The sequence below is a fragment of the Tachypleus tridentatus genome, chromosome 11 (genome assembly GCF_004210375.1).
Source record: "Tachypleus tridentatus isolate NWPU-2018 chromosome 11, ASM421037v1, whole genome shotgun sequence".
Lineage (NCBI taxonomy): Eukaryota > Metazoa > Arthropoda > Merostomata > Xiphosura > Limulidae > Tachypleus > Tachypleus tridentatus.
Genome location: NC_134835.1, coordinates 52,323,804 through 52,341,345, shown reverse-complemented (window position 1 = coordinate 52,341,345; position 17,542 = coordinate 52,323,804). Strand labels below are relative to the sequence as shown.

At 33.9% G+C, this 17,542-nt stretch overlaps 1 protein-coding gene and 1 non-coding gene across 2 annotated transcripts; both read right to left on the bottom strand.

The window, feature by feature from the left end:
• Nucleotides 1-8,597: 8,597 nt before the first annotated feature.
• On the bottom strand, nucleotides 8,598-8,670 carry TRNAF-GAA (transfer RNA phenylalanine (anticodon GAA)). Its single transcript has one exon. It is a non-coding gene; the product is annotated as a tRNA-Phe (tRNA).
• A 4,935-nt stretch (nucleotides 8,671-13,605) lies between these two features.
• On the bottom strand, nucleotides 13,606-15,420 carry LOC143231490 (uncharacterized). Its single transcript, XM_076466028.1, has 2 exons — nucleotides 14,752-15,420; nucleotides 13,606-14,634 (listed from the first exon to the last, which is right to left on the bottom strand). The coding sequence occupies exon 1, from the start codon at nucleotides 15,366-15,368 to the stop codon at nucleotides 14,820-14,822; it is 549 nt and encodes a 182-aa protein (XP_076322143.1). The 5' UTR covers nucleotides 15,369-15,420; the 3' UTR covers nucleotides 13,606-14,634; nucleotides 14,752-14,819.
• Between the last annotated feature and the right edge of the window lie 2,122 nt (nucleotides 15,421-17,542).

Sequence of the window (17,542 nt, the reverse complement as noted above, 5' to 3'; positions counted from 1 at the left end):
GGAAGAACTGTATAAGACAGTTTCAAATTTTGATTAAACCTAACTTTCATTAATTTCTTTTCATTTTCGTTTGTTTATGGATCTCTACGTTGTAATCAATTCTTTAAAGGGACAATTTAATGCTTTTTCACTAATATATCCTCTAATTTCGTTCTAGGAATGTTGTCTTATGTCATTGTAACATAATGGTTAGTTAAAGACGTTTTGATTAGTCTTGCCGAAACGTCGAAAGGCATGAATTATAATTTCACATTATTATTTATTATAGATAACTAACTATGTCCAAGTAGTTTTACATGTCATCCAATCAACCCCATTGAAGAAAATGAAAGAATACCGACTTTCAAATATTCTTATTTTACCATGTGACCATTATGTTAATCACATGCTCTTAAACCAGTTGTGTAAAATATTAAGAATTGTATAATTATGCAAGCAAAACATCATTACTTTCGGCTTTGGACAATCTGGTACATAGAGCACTCGAATCACAATTGTGGTTCGTGGAATCGAAACTTGTTGCTGAAAATGTTTGCCCTTTCAGCCATGGGAACATTATTAATGTAACTGTTTCTCAAAAGTTGATGTTTGGTACTGTCAGCCGGTTTTTCTCCTTCTATCAGCCATAAAGAAAACAAATAATCATTCACTTCAATAGTAACATATATATAGAAGGTCTTGAACAACTTATGGGATGATACTACTAAACATAGAATATACTTTTAATAAACGTATACTGATAACTGTTAACACCCAAAAGTAAGGAGTGACTTGTTTGATGGGGTGTTTCCCAAACAAAGCTTTCCTATACTCTCTTATAGATTTTGAATAAGGATTTAAAAATCTTTGCGATATTTGAAGTTTGAATTACCCGTTAGCGTGGCTGAAGTCGCACTTGTTGATAGGCTATGAGAGAATGAACTCATATCCCAATCCAATATCAAAATGCCATACAAGACATGACAGTGGCCATACATATTGCACCATACAAGTCAGGTTTCTCTGTTCCATAAAGCCGTTTTCTCCACGGGTTCTGTCGCTAGAGATAGCCATGATAAGGTGGTTTAGTGCGGTATCTATCTAAACATAAACATATTTACTATTTTGTGTAACCCTTAAACTCCTCACCTTCGTAGCTGAATACTATTTATAGGCGCGTTCATTTGACGGTAAAGATTTTGTTTCAGTTTAATGCATCGAGCACCTTATTATAATTTGTTTTTCTAATTTCAATGCAAGAAACTGTAATACCCTTCTGTAGCCACCCAATCTGCCGAATTCGGTGTCACTGACTCGAAACTGGGTGTTTAAAAAAGTATGAATGATCGCGCAACCTTCTGCAGTTTCAAATTTAATTAGCAGCGAGTACATTTGTCTTCATTAATTATTTATTACATTTTAAAATACGACACCATCATAAGTTACTGAAAGCTACGATAACTGAAAAAAAATAACACAAGGCTATATGCACATAGTCATCACTAATTTTGAATTCGTTAAAAAGAAGGAAGACAGACAGAGAACTACACCCACCGCTAACTCTTAAGAACTCTCACCTGAAAAAAATATTGGAAGTTGTATATCGCTCTTACAGTGCGCCTATGGCTCTAAAGCAAGGGGTCCGGCATGACCAGGTGGTTGAAGCACTCGACTCGTAATCTGAGGGTCCCAAGTTCTATTCCCCATCACACCAAACATGCTCGCTATTTCAGCTGTGAGGGCGTTATAAAGTGACTATCAATTCCACTATTCGTTGGTAAAAGAGTAGCCCAAGAGTTGGCGGTGGGTGGTGATGACTAACTGGCTGCCTTTCCTCTAGTCTTACACTGCTAAATTAGAGACGGCTAGCGCAGATAGCCCTCGTGTAGCTTTGCGCGAAAATCAAAAACAAACAAAACTACAAACTAATAAAAATCATTTTGGTAGGTGTCTCTTCTCTGCGAGGAAAGCGATTTTACGGAAACATATTGCGAACCATGAATCATCGGATTCACAGAAAGAGCGTAACTAAAGATGTTAATATGTTGAAAAACGTCTGCTTCAGTCAAAAAAGGTATATACCCGAATCCTTAAAACGTGAACCTATTTCATTTATATTCTGATTAATATAAGGTATGATAAAGATAATTACTCCGTTTCTGCGTCGAATGCTTTATGTTCATTATTCATATTCGTAATTAAGAAAATTGTACGTGTCATGAAAATAAAGATTTTTCTGGTGCGTTTTAATTGTGAGAATATTCCACATACCATTATTCTACGCTTTAATTTCGACTAGCAATTCCTAAAGTCAGTTTTAATTTATATGTTATGATATATTAAATAAATCACAAGTGCATTTTGAAGTATGCATAATTTATCATGACGGTCGTGCGGTCTCCAAACTTACGGATTGTTAAGTGTTGCCACTTGCATGATTTGAGGACTAAAGACAACCAACCCGACAACCTTAATATATTTAAAGTTTCAGCACTTTTGAATCAACAGTTTTCAGATAGGACGTTTTATTTCTTGTGGTTAACAAGCAAGTAGCTTGCATTACAGGAACCGCGTTGACATTCAAACTCTAGTTTGATATGGGCCTTAGCCTTCAAATGTCACCCTCAATTTATTCGAAAGAATTGTTCTTTCCACTACTCAGTTAATTTGCTAATACGTGGAAACTTGCAGAAAGGTTCATTAACGTTCTCAACTCTAGATATTTGAAGTTGATATACGGAAAAACCCGACAAAAAGATTGATGATGTCGTGTGACCAGAACAACTGATCGGTGGTTTGATCTTTATCTGTTCATTTTTGTCACAGTGATAATACCTTTAGCGGGCGTGGTTGGACAGGTTTTCCGACCTTTTTCGTGATGGCTCGCACCCATTTATAATATTTATTTAATATTTCATTGATTTATCATTGCATTTTTATTATTTTTAATTCTTTTTTTTAATTAGGTATAATTATGGATCGTTTGTTCCTTCAGCTGATTGATATTTAATGAACTCTCAACAAAAAATATAACTATTATAAGCAGAAATACTTTAGTTTTATTTGTAAATGACCTTTCATTCGTATAAGGATCTTTTAAAGGATAATATCCAACTCTTTAATATCATTGTAATAAATAATAATAATATTATTAGAAAGATAAGTTGAATGTGGAACAGATTAAAGATTAAACATAGACTTTTTTTTCGCAGAAAAGTAAAACTAAAGATAATTAATTATTAAGAACGTGCTCAATAGACTTCTTTAGTGTCCTTTTACAACGAAAGTGTTAAAAACCATGGTCACTACTGATGAAGAGAAGTTTATTCATGGTGAAAAATGTATATTCACTTTTTGACTTGACGAGCTTCCCAAGTATTCGAAATTTACAGAACGAAACTTACCATCATTGTTCTACAATCGAAATGTGTGGGATACAGATCTTGTAACGCAATTACCCTTTCCAGAGTTGCGTTTCTTGTCTTAATTAAACATCAATATCAAACACATAACCAAGATGTGATATAAAAATAGGTAGTTACATTAGCCCTAATGAAAGAAGGTTCGAATATTTGTAAATGAGAAATGAAGATACAACAAACAAATGAAAGCGAATCGTGAAGTATTAGATATTCAGATTTTCAATTAGCCGTACTTTATGTAAGCAGACGTAGTTGTAAAAATCTGTGCATTTTGTAGAATTGATGATTTCTGGAAAATTAATGTTCATGAAATTTTAGAGTAATCACAAAACTGTTTGATCGTAAGTGATTTTGTTAATAACAGTATTTATTTTATCTTTACACATAACTTATATGACTTTCCATTCCTTTGATAAATTCACAATTTTATACATACAGCACGAGCATAAACTTTTATTTGTTCAAGATTTTAACCTTTGTTATTGGAAAATCTTATTTTGTCGGAATCACACCTTTTTACCTTAGAGTAAGATGGTTCCATATAGCTTAAACAATCGTAATCAGATGTTATATGAAATAGATTATTACACTACCACACCCTTCATATTCCTGAGGCAACTTTAAACGTGACATCCCATGAAGAATGTTCTGACCACTATAAAAAGTGGTCTTCTTAGCTGGTGGTCAAAACAACTTGGACTGGTCTTTCCTTTGCTTTATAAGTTATTCTTCCATTTCACAATTTTAAAACAAATTAATGTTCCATGCTACGTGTTGGAATGCAAATTGAAAAAGTAAAGTGCATATTACTAAACCTACTACCGAAATAAAGTAAAATAATGTACCATGTCCTCTTCCTTATTTAAAAAATAATTCTAGTAAAATAAGTGCAAGTTCCCTTTTTAGACACATCTGTAAATATAGCAGATCAGTTAAATGTTGTCAAATTCAATTTATGCCATATTGTCGAAAAGGTAGCCTTTCTGCAGCTTTATGTGTGGTTGTGACTAATGTAACCTTTATTGTCAAGATATTTCCAAATTCCTTTCGTTATATCCCTGATGAAAATTATTATTGATCCATTTATGTTTGAGACCCGGCATAGCCAAGTGGTTAAGGCACTCGCGTCGTAATCTGAAGGTCGCGGGTTTAAATCTCCATCGCACCAAACATGCTCGCCCTTTCAGCCGTAGGGGCGTTATAAAGTTACAATCAATCTCACTATTCGTTAATAAAAATGTAGCCTAAGAGTTGGCGGTGTGTGGTGATGACTAGTTGTCTTCTCTCTAGTCTTACACTTAGCAGTGTAATTTAGCAATTAAGGGCAGATAGCTCTCGTGTAGCTTTGGGCGAAATTCAAAAAAACAAAACCATCTACGTTTGAAAGTTAGACTACATTTTTCAAGGTAACGTTTTGTATTTTAACAATTCGAACTTTTTTGTACGTATATAGAGCCTCATCTTGGAATTATCACAATAGATTGTTTCTATGTTCAATAGTAATACATATATATATATACAAACCCCTCAGCATTATTGATGCAGGTTATAATGAATGACAGGATGTGAAAATGCTCTTGGATTGTTCAGGTTAGCTAAACTAACTCAAAGTGAGTGGTGGCATATTAAATCATCATCATAATCACCGAAACCTAGTAGTCATTATGCCCCAAATGTAAACCAGATGATCCAAGGCTCAAGACATGTCACTGCAAAATCGCGCTCCGCATTTACGGATGTTGCTATCCAATCATGCAATATTGAAAAGCTGGACTCTTTCCTGCAATTCTATCAGCTTAAATTTAAGCTCAACATGGGCTGATGGTTATGGTGCTCGACTCGCAATCTGAGGATCCAGTGTTCGAGTCCTTTCCCCACCAAACATGTTTGCAATTTTAGATGTGGGAGCATTGTAATGTACCGATCAATCCCACTGTTCGTTAGTAAAAGAGTATTGTTTGTTTGTTTTGAAATTTCGCACAAAGCTACTCGAGGGCTATCTGTGCTAGCCGTCCCTAATTTAGCAGTGTAAGACTAGAGGGAAGGCAGCTAGTCATCACCACCCACCGCCAACTCTTGGGCTACTCTTTTACCAACGAATAGTAGGATTGACCGTAACATTATAACGCCCCCACGGCTGGGAGGGTGAGCATGTTTAGCGCGACGCGGGCGCGAACCCGCGACCCTCGATTACGAGTCGCACGCCTTACGCGCTTGGCTATGCCAGGCCCTAGTAAAAGAGTAGCCCCAGAGTTGGCTGTGGATAGTGATAACTAATTGCCTTCCCTGCAGTCTTTCACTGTTAAACTAGGAACGGCTAGCGCAGATAGATCTCGATGGCTTTGCGTGAAATTCACAACAAACAAACAGTTCAAATTTAGGACGACTTTTACAAACTATTGTAGCTTGGTGCGAATTTTTGAAGCAAATAATTATCACTCGATATAGTCTCATTCTCATGCAACAGAGGGCACGCATCTCACAATTTATTTGTTTGTTTTTTGAATTTCGCGCAAAGCTATACGAGGGCTATCTGCGTTAGCCGTCCCTAATTTAGCAGTGCAAGACTAAAGGGAAGGCAGCTAGTTATCGCCAACTCTTGGGCTACTCTTTTACCAACGAATAGTGGAATGACCGTCACATTATAACGCCCACACGGCTGAAAGGGCGAGCATATTTGGTGCGATGGGGATTCGAACCCGCGACCCTCAGATTACGAGTACAACGCCTTAACCCACCTGGCCATACCAGACCTCTCATCTCACAATGCATATATTTCATTTTCATGACTACATATCAGTAACTGCTTAGACTAGAATCTTACTAATTAGTAAATCGGTTTAGTTATCGTAGTACAAGCGTTTACAACCTTATATTGCATTTTTAATGATGGACCGAAAAACAATAAAGAAAGACTGAAAGCGAAAACAAATCATTTTATGTATTAAGATTCTTAATCAATTGAGTATACAATTAAGTTTTTGATGTTTCTGAAAATCTTCGTATTTGTGTCCTCGTAGTTTTACAGACGCTAACGCCTGAATAGCACGTAAAACATACAGTAATTATATATCATCTGTATGATTATCATTTTGGTGGTCATTTGCGTGCAAATTGATTTAACAATCTTTATAGTTACATAAGGTTCTGTACTCTCAAACATATTTTATTATGTGTATTTTTAAATCACATTGTTTTATTTTAGAATCATTTTTTTCTCTTTCTTCCATAGACTCTTACGTACTACTAATCTAAGCTTTACAAAATATGCTTATTCTACAGCAGATATTCCTTTACAAATGCGTATTTAACACGAATTATTTTGACAATAAAAGTTATGTACAACTGCGCTTGCGCCATCTGTTGACTATCTGCAACTAAAAAATTACTTACTTTCTCACACGACTTTGATTTTCAAAATATGAATTAAAATATAAAACACTATACCTGAAGTTCCACAAAACTCTTTTGAATTATGTTGATTTTAGTCTCACTTCTAGCATGCACAGTTTAACTCTCAAATTTTCCGAGCGCTACAAAGATAACCACAGTTCTTTAATTTAGAAATCCTGTTTGTTTTAGGTACTACGCGAAAAAATTTTGGTTCTCGTCTAATCGTTATTGATTTACTGAGAAAATATTGGGTTAACATTTTCCTGTGATAACCTGAGTGGTAAAACACATTAAGGTTTTCATAATGTAGCTGTCAAACACTTGTTTTAAAACAATGAGTCATTCATCAATTAAACTCCAGGAAAACTCCCTGATAAGATCGACTCCGATTTACAAGGTTAAGGGAATAATAATGAGGCGAAGATGGTATGAGTGGACGAACTGCAGCGCAGCAGCAAGTGTCGAATGTTTAAAATACAAACTACCTCTGGTTGATTTGCGTTGATTGCATAGGTGCTCATACTAACAGACTGTTCCTTCCAAATAGGTGAAAAGCTTCTCGTCTATACATTTTTTAGATTGCGCCCAAACTTTGTTTCAGTATATTTTATCTTGACATTCACTGCATGCTTTTCGTCCCATAACAAAACCTAAACCGAAAGACAACAACAAATACCAAAATGCTAAACTTGGCTAGAAATTTCACATCCAGAAAAAAATATTTTGTACTTTCAAAATTCTTGTTATAATGTGTACATATTATTATAAAATGATGTTTTTAGTATTTTGTACATTCACTGCTTGCACTTCGCTTACGCGCTGCTTACCACGTTTAAAGTTGAAACTGCTCTGAAAATCTGCATTATTTGATAATATCTAACCTATCACCCAAATACTTTATTAATCCTTGTAGGGCGAAAATGTAACTTAAGCAATCGATGCATGATAAAATTGTGACTTCAAACATGAGATCAAACTCAAACTATTAATTTAAAACGCAAATAATAATAATTGTAATGTGTAAGTAACCAACATAATTATTTGTTAATCTATATGGTTTATTTTGTTCATATGCATTTTTTTTGTCCTCATTACACGAATAAGGAAATTTATTATGCTAATATAGGTAGATTTGTTTTGAGTTTGTGTTTTTCTATAGCAAAGCCACATCGGGCTATCTGCTGAATGTAGGTAGGAAGGCAGGTAAGATGGCCTGCTAGAATGGGATGACATCATAAATGTTTCCACCTGAACGTCATTCTTGTATTATGATACACAATCATTATTCAAATATTACTAAGTTTAGTACTTGGTAGTTATATTATACACAATACATGAATATTCTAGTTTTTTTATTTTTATACTAGTTTATCGCAGTCTTAAATTACATGTTTGTGTAGAACTGTATCTAAATAACTAAAGACGTACTTGCTCGTAGGTTTCTATCACATTTTGCAGGCATGAAAAACAATATATATAATATAGAATTACCCATCTACATGCTGAATTAGAAAGAGATGGGGAGGGAATTTTTTAAAATGAAGTTTAAAACGCTAACTTGATAGACGTTTTATTGCTTTATTTTTAACTAGAAAACTAAACGTTTGTTAAAACATTCACTATTATAGGATCCGGAAATAATAAACGCAAATATTCTGAAATAAATCAGGTTATAATTCTGTACTTTCACGAGTAAAATTTAAAGTAATGAAATAAAAATTTTTAAACCATGAAATCTATTTTTGAAATTATCAGTCGTGAAAAATACAGATAAAAATTTATAAATGTTTTCAAAATTTCTTTCGCCGAGACCCGGGATCGAACCAGGGACCTTTAGATCTTCAGTCTAACGCTCTCCCAACTGAGCTATCTCGGCTGCTGTAATTTTTTCTTTTACATCTTATTGACTAAAATATTATATGTATTGATATGCTAATATATCTCAGAATGGCTGGTACGGATATTAATACTCTTATTGATAAAAGTCACACACTGAACCCTTTTTGACTACACACTTTTTTTCACACATAAGACATTTTTGATTAAATTTAAAATGACTTTTTGTCAATACACACTAACAAACCACGCCAAATAAGAAAATTACACTCGATAGTAATCACCATTAACTTCAGGATGACAACCCTATTATCCGTAACAGACCTATACTTCACAGAACCAACCACATTATTTAAAATATGTGATGATAGTTTTCCTCTTTACAGCACTGTTAATAGCTTTATTTATAGTAACGCCATGTAATTTAGATCAACAGGTTCTTCTTATCACCTCATACACTCAGTACAGTTGTTTGTTTGTTTGTTTGTAATTAAGCACAAAGCTACACAACAGGCTATCTGTGTTCTATTCACCACGGGTATCGAAACCAAGGTGCTACTGTGGCGAGTCCATAGACATACTTACCGCTGGGTCACTTGGGGCGAAGGTACAGCCGTATCAAGCATTATTATTTATGCTAACTGCTTAAGCTAATATCACGTGATGCTAAACGCTCTTCATTTAGGATAATCTCGGAACATTTAATAGTTATGTACTGAAAAATTGACAGTCAATAATAATCGTCCACCCGCATAATTCTTTCGAAAACTTTAGATGGAAACTGCTAATATATTTTGCTTGGTCATAACAAAAGAAAAAGGACCACTTTTATATTTAGGTGAAGCTGTAGTAAAAAAAAAAATACTAGTTAAACCAATAGCTAATGTGTCTTTTTACGTAAGCGTGCGTAAAAATTTTCGTAACCATTCAGCGGTTTATGTTGAGTAACTTTGCATACGTAGCTTATATTTAGACCAAATAAGATTCTTATTTGTAGATTATAATTATCCATCAGTGTACGAAACTTGAAAAATAATCCTGACACGTTATGTAAGTTTTACTATCAAATAAAGTTTTCATAGTTTTGGTGTGGCCCTCCAGCGGCACAGCAGTATGTTTGCGAGCGCACACCACTAAAACCGGGTTTCGATACCAGTGGTTGGCAGAGCTCAGACAGCCCATTGTGTAACTTTGTGTTTAATTCAAAAAACAACAATCACAACTTTTGATGGGAAGAAAAAATAGAATAAATTGGAAAAGCTATTTCTCAGGTATTTTTCAATGGATTACCCTGACATTTGATATGTGAAATAAGTCGATGAAAATGTGAAATATGTGATAATTTGGATTAATACAATCACAACTACAGAAGAGATAAAATTACTCAACTATCACCCCCTGTTAATAACACACAGCGTTTCTTACAAGTTGTTTTGTTTTGGCCGCAAGGTGCACGGTTGTATATTTTGATATTAATTATTAAAATTAGCTATTTAATAATTATAGAAAATAAAAGTACATTTAATTTCGCGTGGTTTTTATCACAAATACTAGTTTTAAAAGTACGTACCCATTCGTTTGAGGCAGTTTCATGGACTTCCAATGAAATTTAGCAGCGTTTGGCGATATGGGTCTTTGTGAGTTTCCAAATTTTGCGAATAACTTGTAATAACATTTATTTTTATCTTTCTTTATTAAGTGTTATGAAAAGAAGCATACTTTAAAATATATCTGAAGAATAAAAATATATATGTATTTGCCTTAGAGATAGTTATATTATCTTTTAGTATCTTTGTGTGTGTGTGGCGTTCGTCTGTAAGTCCTCTCACTGCACGCACATCACTATGTGAAATCTTTGAGCTTCATGGTATGTTTCTTGAGAGTTGTGCGTGTTGTCATGGAGGTTAAAGTTATGTATATGGAGTGAACAGATCCTGCTATTGCAATGGATTAGAAATGTTCAAACGATTATTTTGCAGAACTAATGTTAGTTTCATTCCAGGCTGTCAAAGAAAACAACCAGAGAGAGAATCAAGCATGCTTTCTTTCAACTAGCGGTTCAGCGGTAAGCTTTGACTTTAAACTAGGTTACAACTATAAAGAAAGTATTACATAAGGTTAGACCAGGCTATTAGTGTTTCTGTAAGTTACTTACTTTTTCAATTTTGTATTGCGGATATACGATCGAATGCATCGTTTATGTGTAAAATACATTTTGTAATTTTGAAAGTAAAAAGTTATTAAGGGCACATCGCTTTACTACTAAACACTACACTATCATTCAAACACAAATTTTGCATTATTTCGAGCCAGAATACCAATAAATAGAGATTATACTCAAATAGTTAATAAACAAAAAAAATCCAACAACAAGAGGTATCTTGGAGATTAATCTCGACATTTCAAGCCTAAATTTTTCGAAGGAAACAACAAAAATATTTTTAATTCTTAATAAAATCAATTATTGTTTCGATGGGCTACAAAACTAACATTAGTTATTTTATTTAAACTTTCTTTTTTACGAAAATAAAGACAAAGAAATGTTTCCAAGTTGTTCATTAAACGGATTAAGTTTTGTTTGTTTGGTTTTGAATTTCGCACAAAGCTACTCGAGGGCTATCTGTGCTAGCCGTTCCTAATTTAGCAGTGTAAGACTAAAGGGAAGGCAGCTAGTCATCACCACCCACCGCCAACTCTTTTACCAACGAATAGTGGGATTGACCGTCACATTGTAACACCCCCACGGCTAGGAGAGCGAGGATGTTTGGCGCGACGGGGATGCGAACCCGTGACCTTCAGATTACGAGTCGCACGCCTACGGATTAAGTGGATTTAATGTATAGTGAAAAAAATCAGTATTTATTTGTCATTTGGCTAATTTTCAGTTGTAATTTGTTCGAAATGCCTGATCGTAATGAAAAGAGTACCTTATGTTTAATTAATTATTTAAATTATTAGCCTCAAAGCAAATAAAGTATTATACAATATTTAATTTTGCTAAATGTCTTGTAAATTAGTTATTGAACATTTTTGATTCTTCATTTGATTGTATCTTATTTTATATATTGCTAATAACTATTCTTCGTTAATTTTATTAAAACTTATTTTTACTGTTTCTTGGAAGAGCTTAGACTTGTCATCGTCAGTAAATTGAATTAGCCATTGAAAGTTTACTGTTGAGTGTCATTCAATATCACGAAATAACATTCGTGACATTATCGTTGTCAAATCTAGGAGCCCACACAATCGTCTAATTATTTATTCATTTATTTTTAATTAAATACTGTTTATGAATTTATTCTTTTTCCTGCTTTTCGACTATTGTAGTGGTTAGGATTCGATTGTGGATCGTCTTAATGGAAGTCTCGTGTGTTATCCATACGAACTGAATGTAAAATGACGAATATAAACTATTTATATATAAATAATATGTGAATAAAATCACATCACAATATAAGACAGAAAATCTCCGCTAGATCGCGCCACACATTGTTCAAATAAATAAATCAGAAACAGAAAAGAATATTATAAACGATTTTTCACCACAAAAACAAATAGAATCCACTAACGTTCTAAGTCTTTTATAAAATATGAGAAAGCAGCCAACACTTTTTTGTATATAAAACAAAATATTAAAAAAAAGTAAATTCATTTTGAGTCTCAAAATTTATGTAATGAAATTGTATTCACTTTTAGTGTTTTAGGTAGACGTAAGTCTTAATTCTGGAGTTTATCCGTTTTTGAACGCTGTTAAATACTTAAATAATATCACATATATTTCTGTGACAAATATTTTTATAATAATGTGCTGAAAGATGATTTTTCGAAACAATTAAACATTTAAACTATGAAGCGTTTTACGAAGCATACTGTAAAATTCATATTTCCTATAAACATCAAACTATTCAGGTATGTTCTTAGGAATGATCACAATCTCCGTAGATGATGAAATTAGGTCCTTATGAAACCTTACATATTCACTTACTTGGTATAATCGGTCTTAGTGGCTTCAGAAATCTAACTATCTCGATTAACCAATCGTGTATGGGGTTTTTCAACCACAAAAATCTTACTAGCATATGACAAAACTGATTTTCTTTCTGTTTACTTAACCATCGACCTTGAATTCTTATTTGTTGAATTATTTCTCGTTTATAATCAGATACTGTGACACTGTGAATTTTTGGGGGTAATTTACACCTTTTCGATTAAATAAAGTTATTCTTACTACTAACAATAATAAACACTAAAATATGTTTACCTATGTACGTTAAAGTAAATTAAGTGTTAGATTTAAAATGCATCTTGTGATCAGCTTAGACGGAAAAAATACAGAACAGATGGGATGCCATCTTGTGATCTAAATCATATTACGTTCGTTGTTTCTTTTTTAATGATATGGATTGAAATAAAAAATGAAGACTGTTCCTGTTTTTCTCTTTCTAGTCACTGATAACCATGTGACTTTATACAGTCTTCGATAGCTTAGTGACTCCTTGATAGCTTTAAGGATCCTTATAGTCCCTGAGAGCACAGCAGTTCCTCATAGCCTCTGACAGAATAACAGCCTCTAATAATTCAACGACTCTTACAGTTCTTTATGGTTTAATAGCTTTTTACAGTCACTATTAACTTAGTGACTCCCTACAGTCCTCGACAGTTTAACGACTCCTGATAGTCACTGATAGCTTAAAGGAATTATTGTAGGAACCAACAAAATAATTCGGTTTGGCGAAAATAAATAATAACGAAAGGCGAAAGATCGTTCTCTACACTTGTGTCTCCACAACAGGTAGTTGCCATCCATTTTACAAAGTTTCATCATGAATACTCTGTCTAAACAATCTATCATAATATAACGTTTTAATTTATCTCAGCTTAAGATAGAAAGGTAAAAATACTAAAACTTCTAATATTATTTAAATAAAGAACATCACGGTTAAGACTTGTACATATATTATCTGTACAAGGTATGTAAAGTAGAATATATTTATTCTCAAAAAGAGTAGCTACACTTGATATCATATATTTATTGAGTTTTAATATAAAATGCTTATCACTTTGCACTGTGATATATAAAATAAATTTTTTGCATGAAATATGCAAACGTCATAAAAATATTTTCACTGAACTGCATTAATTCCCTGTTAGACCTAAACCGTACGAATTCTATTTTACCTACTCGTTTTCGTGCGTGAGGTCAAGCGGTCTCGGGAGGTTTCCCGATCATTAGAAACTTAAAATAAATATAAAGCTGATTTATAATCAAAGTTAATGTATTCATAAAACTCTGTATATGTGTATGAACAGTTGCTGACGAACAAAATCAACGAAGAAAGTAATGTGCTTGTGTTCCATATCACTGCCATATGCATGTTGAATATATTAAGGTCAATGAACATGTTACAAGCCTAAACAAATATCCTGCTACATGGAAATAACGCGATTTCAAGTTATTGTATGCATCTTCTGTATCGTATGACAAAAAGATGAAAATACATAAGAAAAGCAATGATTGATTTTAGTTACTTCTCCTAATGTTAAATACTGATTGCAGATAAATAATTACAGTTAGAAAAGAGGGATAAATTTAATCAGGAACTCTAACAGTTTCAGCATAACTAAATGAAACATAATAAATATTCTATGGTGTATATATTGGTTATACAAACACTTTGAAGCCCGGCATGGTTAGGTAGTTAAGACACTCGACTCGTAATCTGAGGGTTGCAGGTTCGAATCCCCGTCGCACCAAACATACTTGCCCTTTCAGCTGTGAGGGCGTTATAATGTTACGGTCAATCCAACTATTCGTTGGTAAAAGAGTAGCCCAAGAGTTGGCGGTGAGTGGTGATGACTAGCCGTCTTCCCTCTAGCCTTAAACTGCTAAAGTAGGGACGGTTAGCGCAGATAGCCCTCGTGTAGCTTTGCGTGAAACTCCAAACAAACACTCTGATGCTGAGAGGAAAGTGGATGATGACAGCTAACCTTGTAGCTGAACTTTCTTTGTTGGTGTTGACAATGAAATGTAAAAAACAAAAGATATTTCACTATGTAGAGGTATGGCTAGTTACGATAAAAAACAAAAGATATTTCACTATGTAAAGGTATGGCTAGTTACGATGTGTAATATGTTTCCAAGCGTAGAAAACGCAAATGCTACTTCTAGCTACAATGTGTGATCACCGCTTAACTTGTTTTTATACGAAAGAGGACAAATATATGTGTAGAAACAGAAGTTTTGTCATGCTGTAGCTCAGTTGGATAAAGTTTCCTATTTTCATCAGTCTTGATATCAGCTGACACAGCCTTACACAACAGCACTCTACCAGACCTCATCATCAGTCTTGCTGGATTGATATAAGCTAACACAGCCTTACACAACAGCACTCTACCAGACCTCATCATCAGTCTTGCTGGATTGATATAAGCTAACACAGCCTTACACAACAGCACTCTACCAAACCTCATCATCAGTCTTGCTGGATTGATATAAGCTAACACAGCCTTACACAACAGCACTCTACCAGACCTCATCATCAGTCTTGCTGGATTGATATAAGCTAACACAGCCTTACACAACAGCACTCTACCAGACCTCATCATCAGTCTTGCTGGATTGATATAAGCTAACACAGCCTTACACAACAGCACTCTACCAGACCTCATCATCAGTCTTGCTGGATTGATATAAGCTAACACAGCCTTACACAACAGCACTCTACCAGACCTCATCATCAGTCTTGCTGGATTGATATAAGCTAACACAGCCTTACACAACAGCACTCTACCAGACCTCATCATCAGTCTTGATATAAGCTAACACAGCCTTACACAACAGCACTCTACCAGACCTCATCATCAGTCTTGCTGGATTGATATAAGCTAACACAGCCTTACACAACAGCACTCTACCAGACCTCATCATCAGTCTTGATATAAGCTAACACAGCCTTACACAACAGCACTCTACCAGACCACGTTTGGGTAACGTTTCGTACTTAAGCTACGTAACTGGTATAAAAAACAACAACAACAAAACAAATATCTCCTAAGAGTCAAAACAGTTCAAGCCAAGAGAAGTAAAGAAACATTATAATATTTGAGAGAAACAAATATCTGATATAAAACTTAATTAAAAGGAAACGAGCCAGATATCTGTAAGCGTCAGCCACTGAATGATAGAGTTTATAAGTTCAACGTCCTTCCTTTGCTGAAAACTCCTATGGTAATACAAGGGCTGAGACGTCTAGTTGTGTAAGGAATGTAACTGTAAACTTCTAATGGAGAATTCCTTATTCTTTATACAGACCTAATCTAGTACTCAGTAGCTTATATCATTTCCGGCCGTTCTAAAGACGGTTTTCGTGGAAAAGTTTTATCAGTTGACTGAGGAAATGCGTCATACATAACGATTACCGTTGGTGTGTACATGTATTTGTTGGTTGTAATCTGATCTGATCGTTTGCTGTTAAGGAAATATGAACCTTAGCAATCTATTTAATCATCATCAAAGAATGAAAGAGTAATTAGTATTAAAGCAGTATTTGTACGTTTTTGAACACTTACAACTATTAATATCGTATAATTTGGAAGTCACTTCGATTAATTTTAATTTTGTTAGCAACATTTTAAGAGGCTGAATCCCTTATATCTTCATTTGCAATCCTGAATATTTTAGGGTTTTAGTTTGTAAAAATAAGAGATATAAAATATAAAAAATATCTGTTTTAAAAGTGTTCAACGTATTTCACCATCAAAATGGTGATCCATGACTCCTGGATGGGATGTCAGTTCATCTTAGGTTAGCTTCCAGCAGGCTAAACTGCAACAAGTAGTGCAAGTAGCTTGCTTAAGGAAACACAGTAGGTCACCCAGCTGTGGTTCTCCCATCAGCCGATTATGAGTCCAAAGTTCGAAATCACTAAGCCATGTTGCCCCCAAAGTCCGTAACCTGACGTTTTCTAAGTTGAAACTTACAGATCCGAACGTCTAATTCACCATCGTGAATTTCTAAATACGTTTTCGTATTTGCAAGAAGAAAAATAAGTTTCAATTGCCATAATTTCAAATCATTCAATTGAAGTACATAGTCTTATCAACAGATATTATAAAATAATGTTTGTTGACATTGTGACAAGAGGTTGTGAAAAAAAACAAAATTGTTGAGATTGTTTGAAAAACTTTGAACGCTGTCATATTTATTTATATTAACGTTGGTGATTTTTTTTGTTGCAAGTAGAAAGGGGCAAGTATTTTCCATTTATTCCTGTATAACTTGTCCCATTTTTAGGATTTTTGTTTCTATTATAATTTTCAAAAATACAAGACCTGAATTTAATGAAAGCTTCTTAGTCCATATAAATATAGATGCACACACACACACACATCCATACCATCTTTTAAACTGTCCTATCTGTTAATAAAGATAGGTTACATGATTATAAAACGGTTAAAAAGAAAAGCTAACATGAAATTTTGTTCCTCACCATCAAATAACAGTGTGATATGGGTACTCAGTCTCTTCTCATCAGAACACCCTTTGACTTTAATTTTTTCATCTAGTCCTAAAAGCTGAAGTCACCATCTGTTTTAATTCAGATCGCATTTATATTCTAATGACTGTGAATACATTAATCATGAAAAATAATGAAATATGTCAATAGTAGTAGTATTACACATACTACATATTTCAAAATGGCTAGATTTTATAGGTGAGATAACTATCTACTTGTGTCATAGGTGTGTACGGCATCTACACTTTGTTTACATTATGTTTCCGTTCCACAATAAGAAGTAGGATTAGAAGTAGAACAGTAATTGTAACACTTGTTGATAGCTCATATATCTTAATCTAATATAGATGTGAAGTTCTTGCTTTCAAAACGACTTAAGAGTGTATGGATATATTT

Coding starts and splice junctions, on each gene's coding strand:
- LOC143231490 (XM_076466028.1), bottom strand. CDS start 15,368: ATGATGAGGTCTGGTAGAGTGCTGTTGTGTAAGGCTGTGTTAGCTTAT.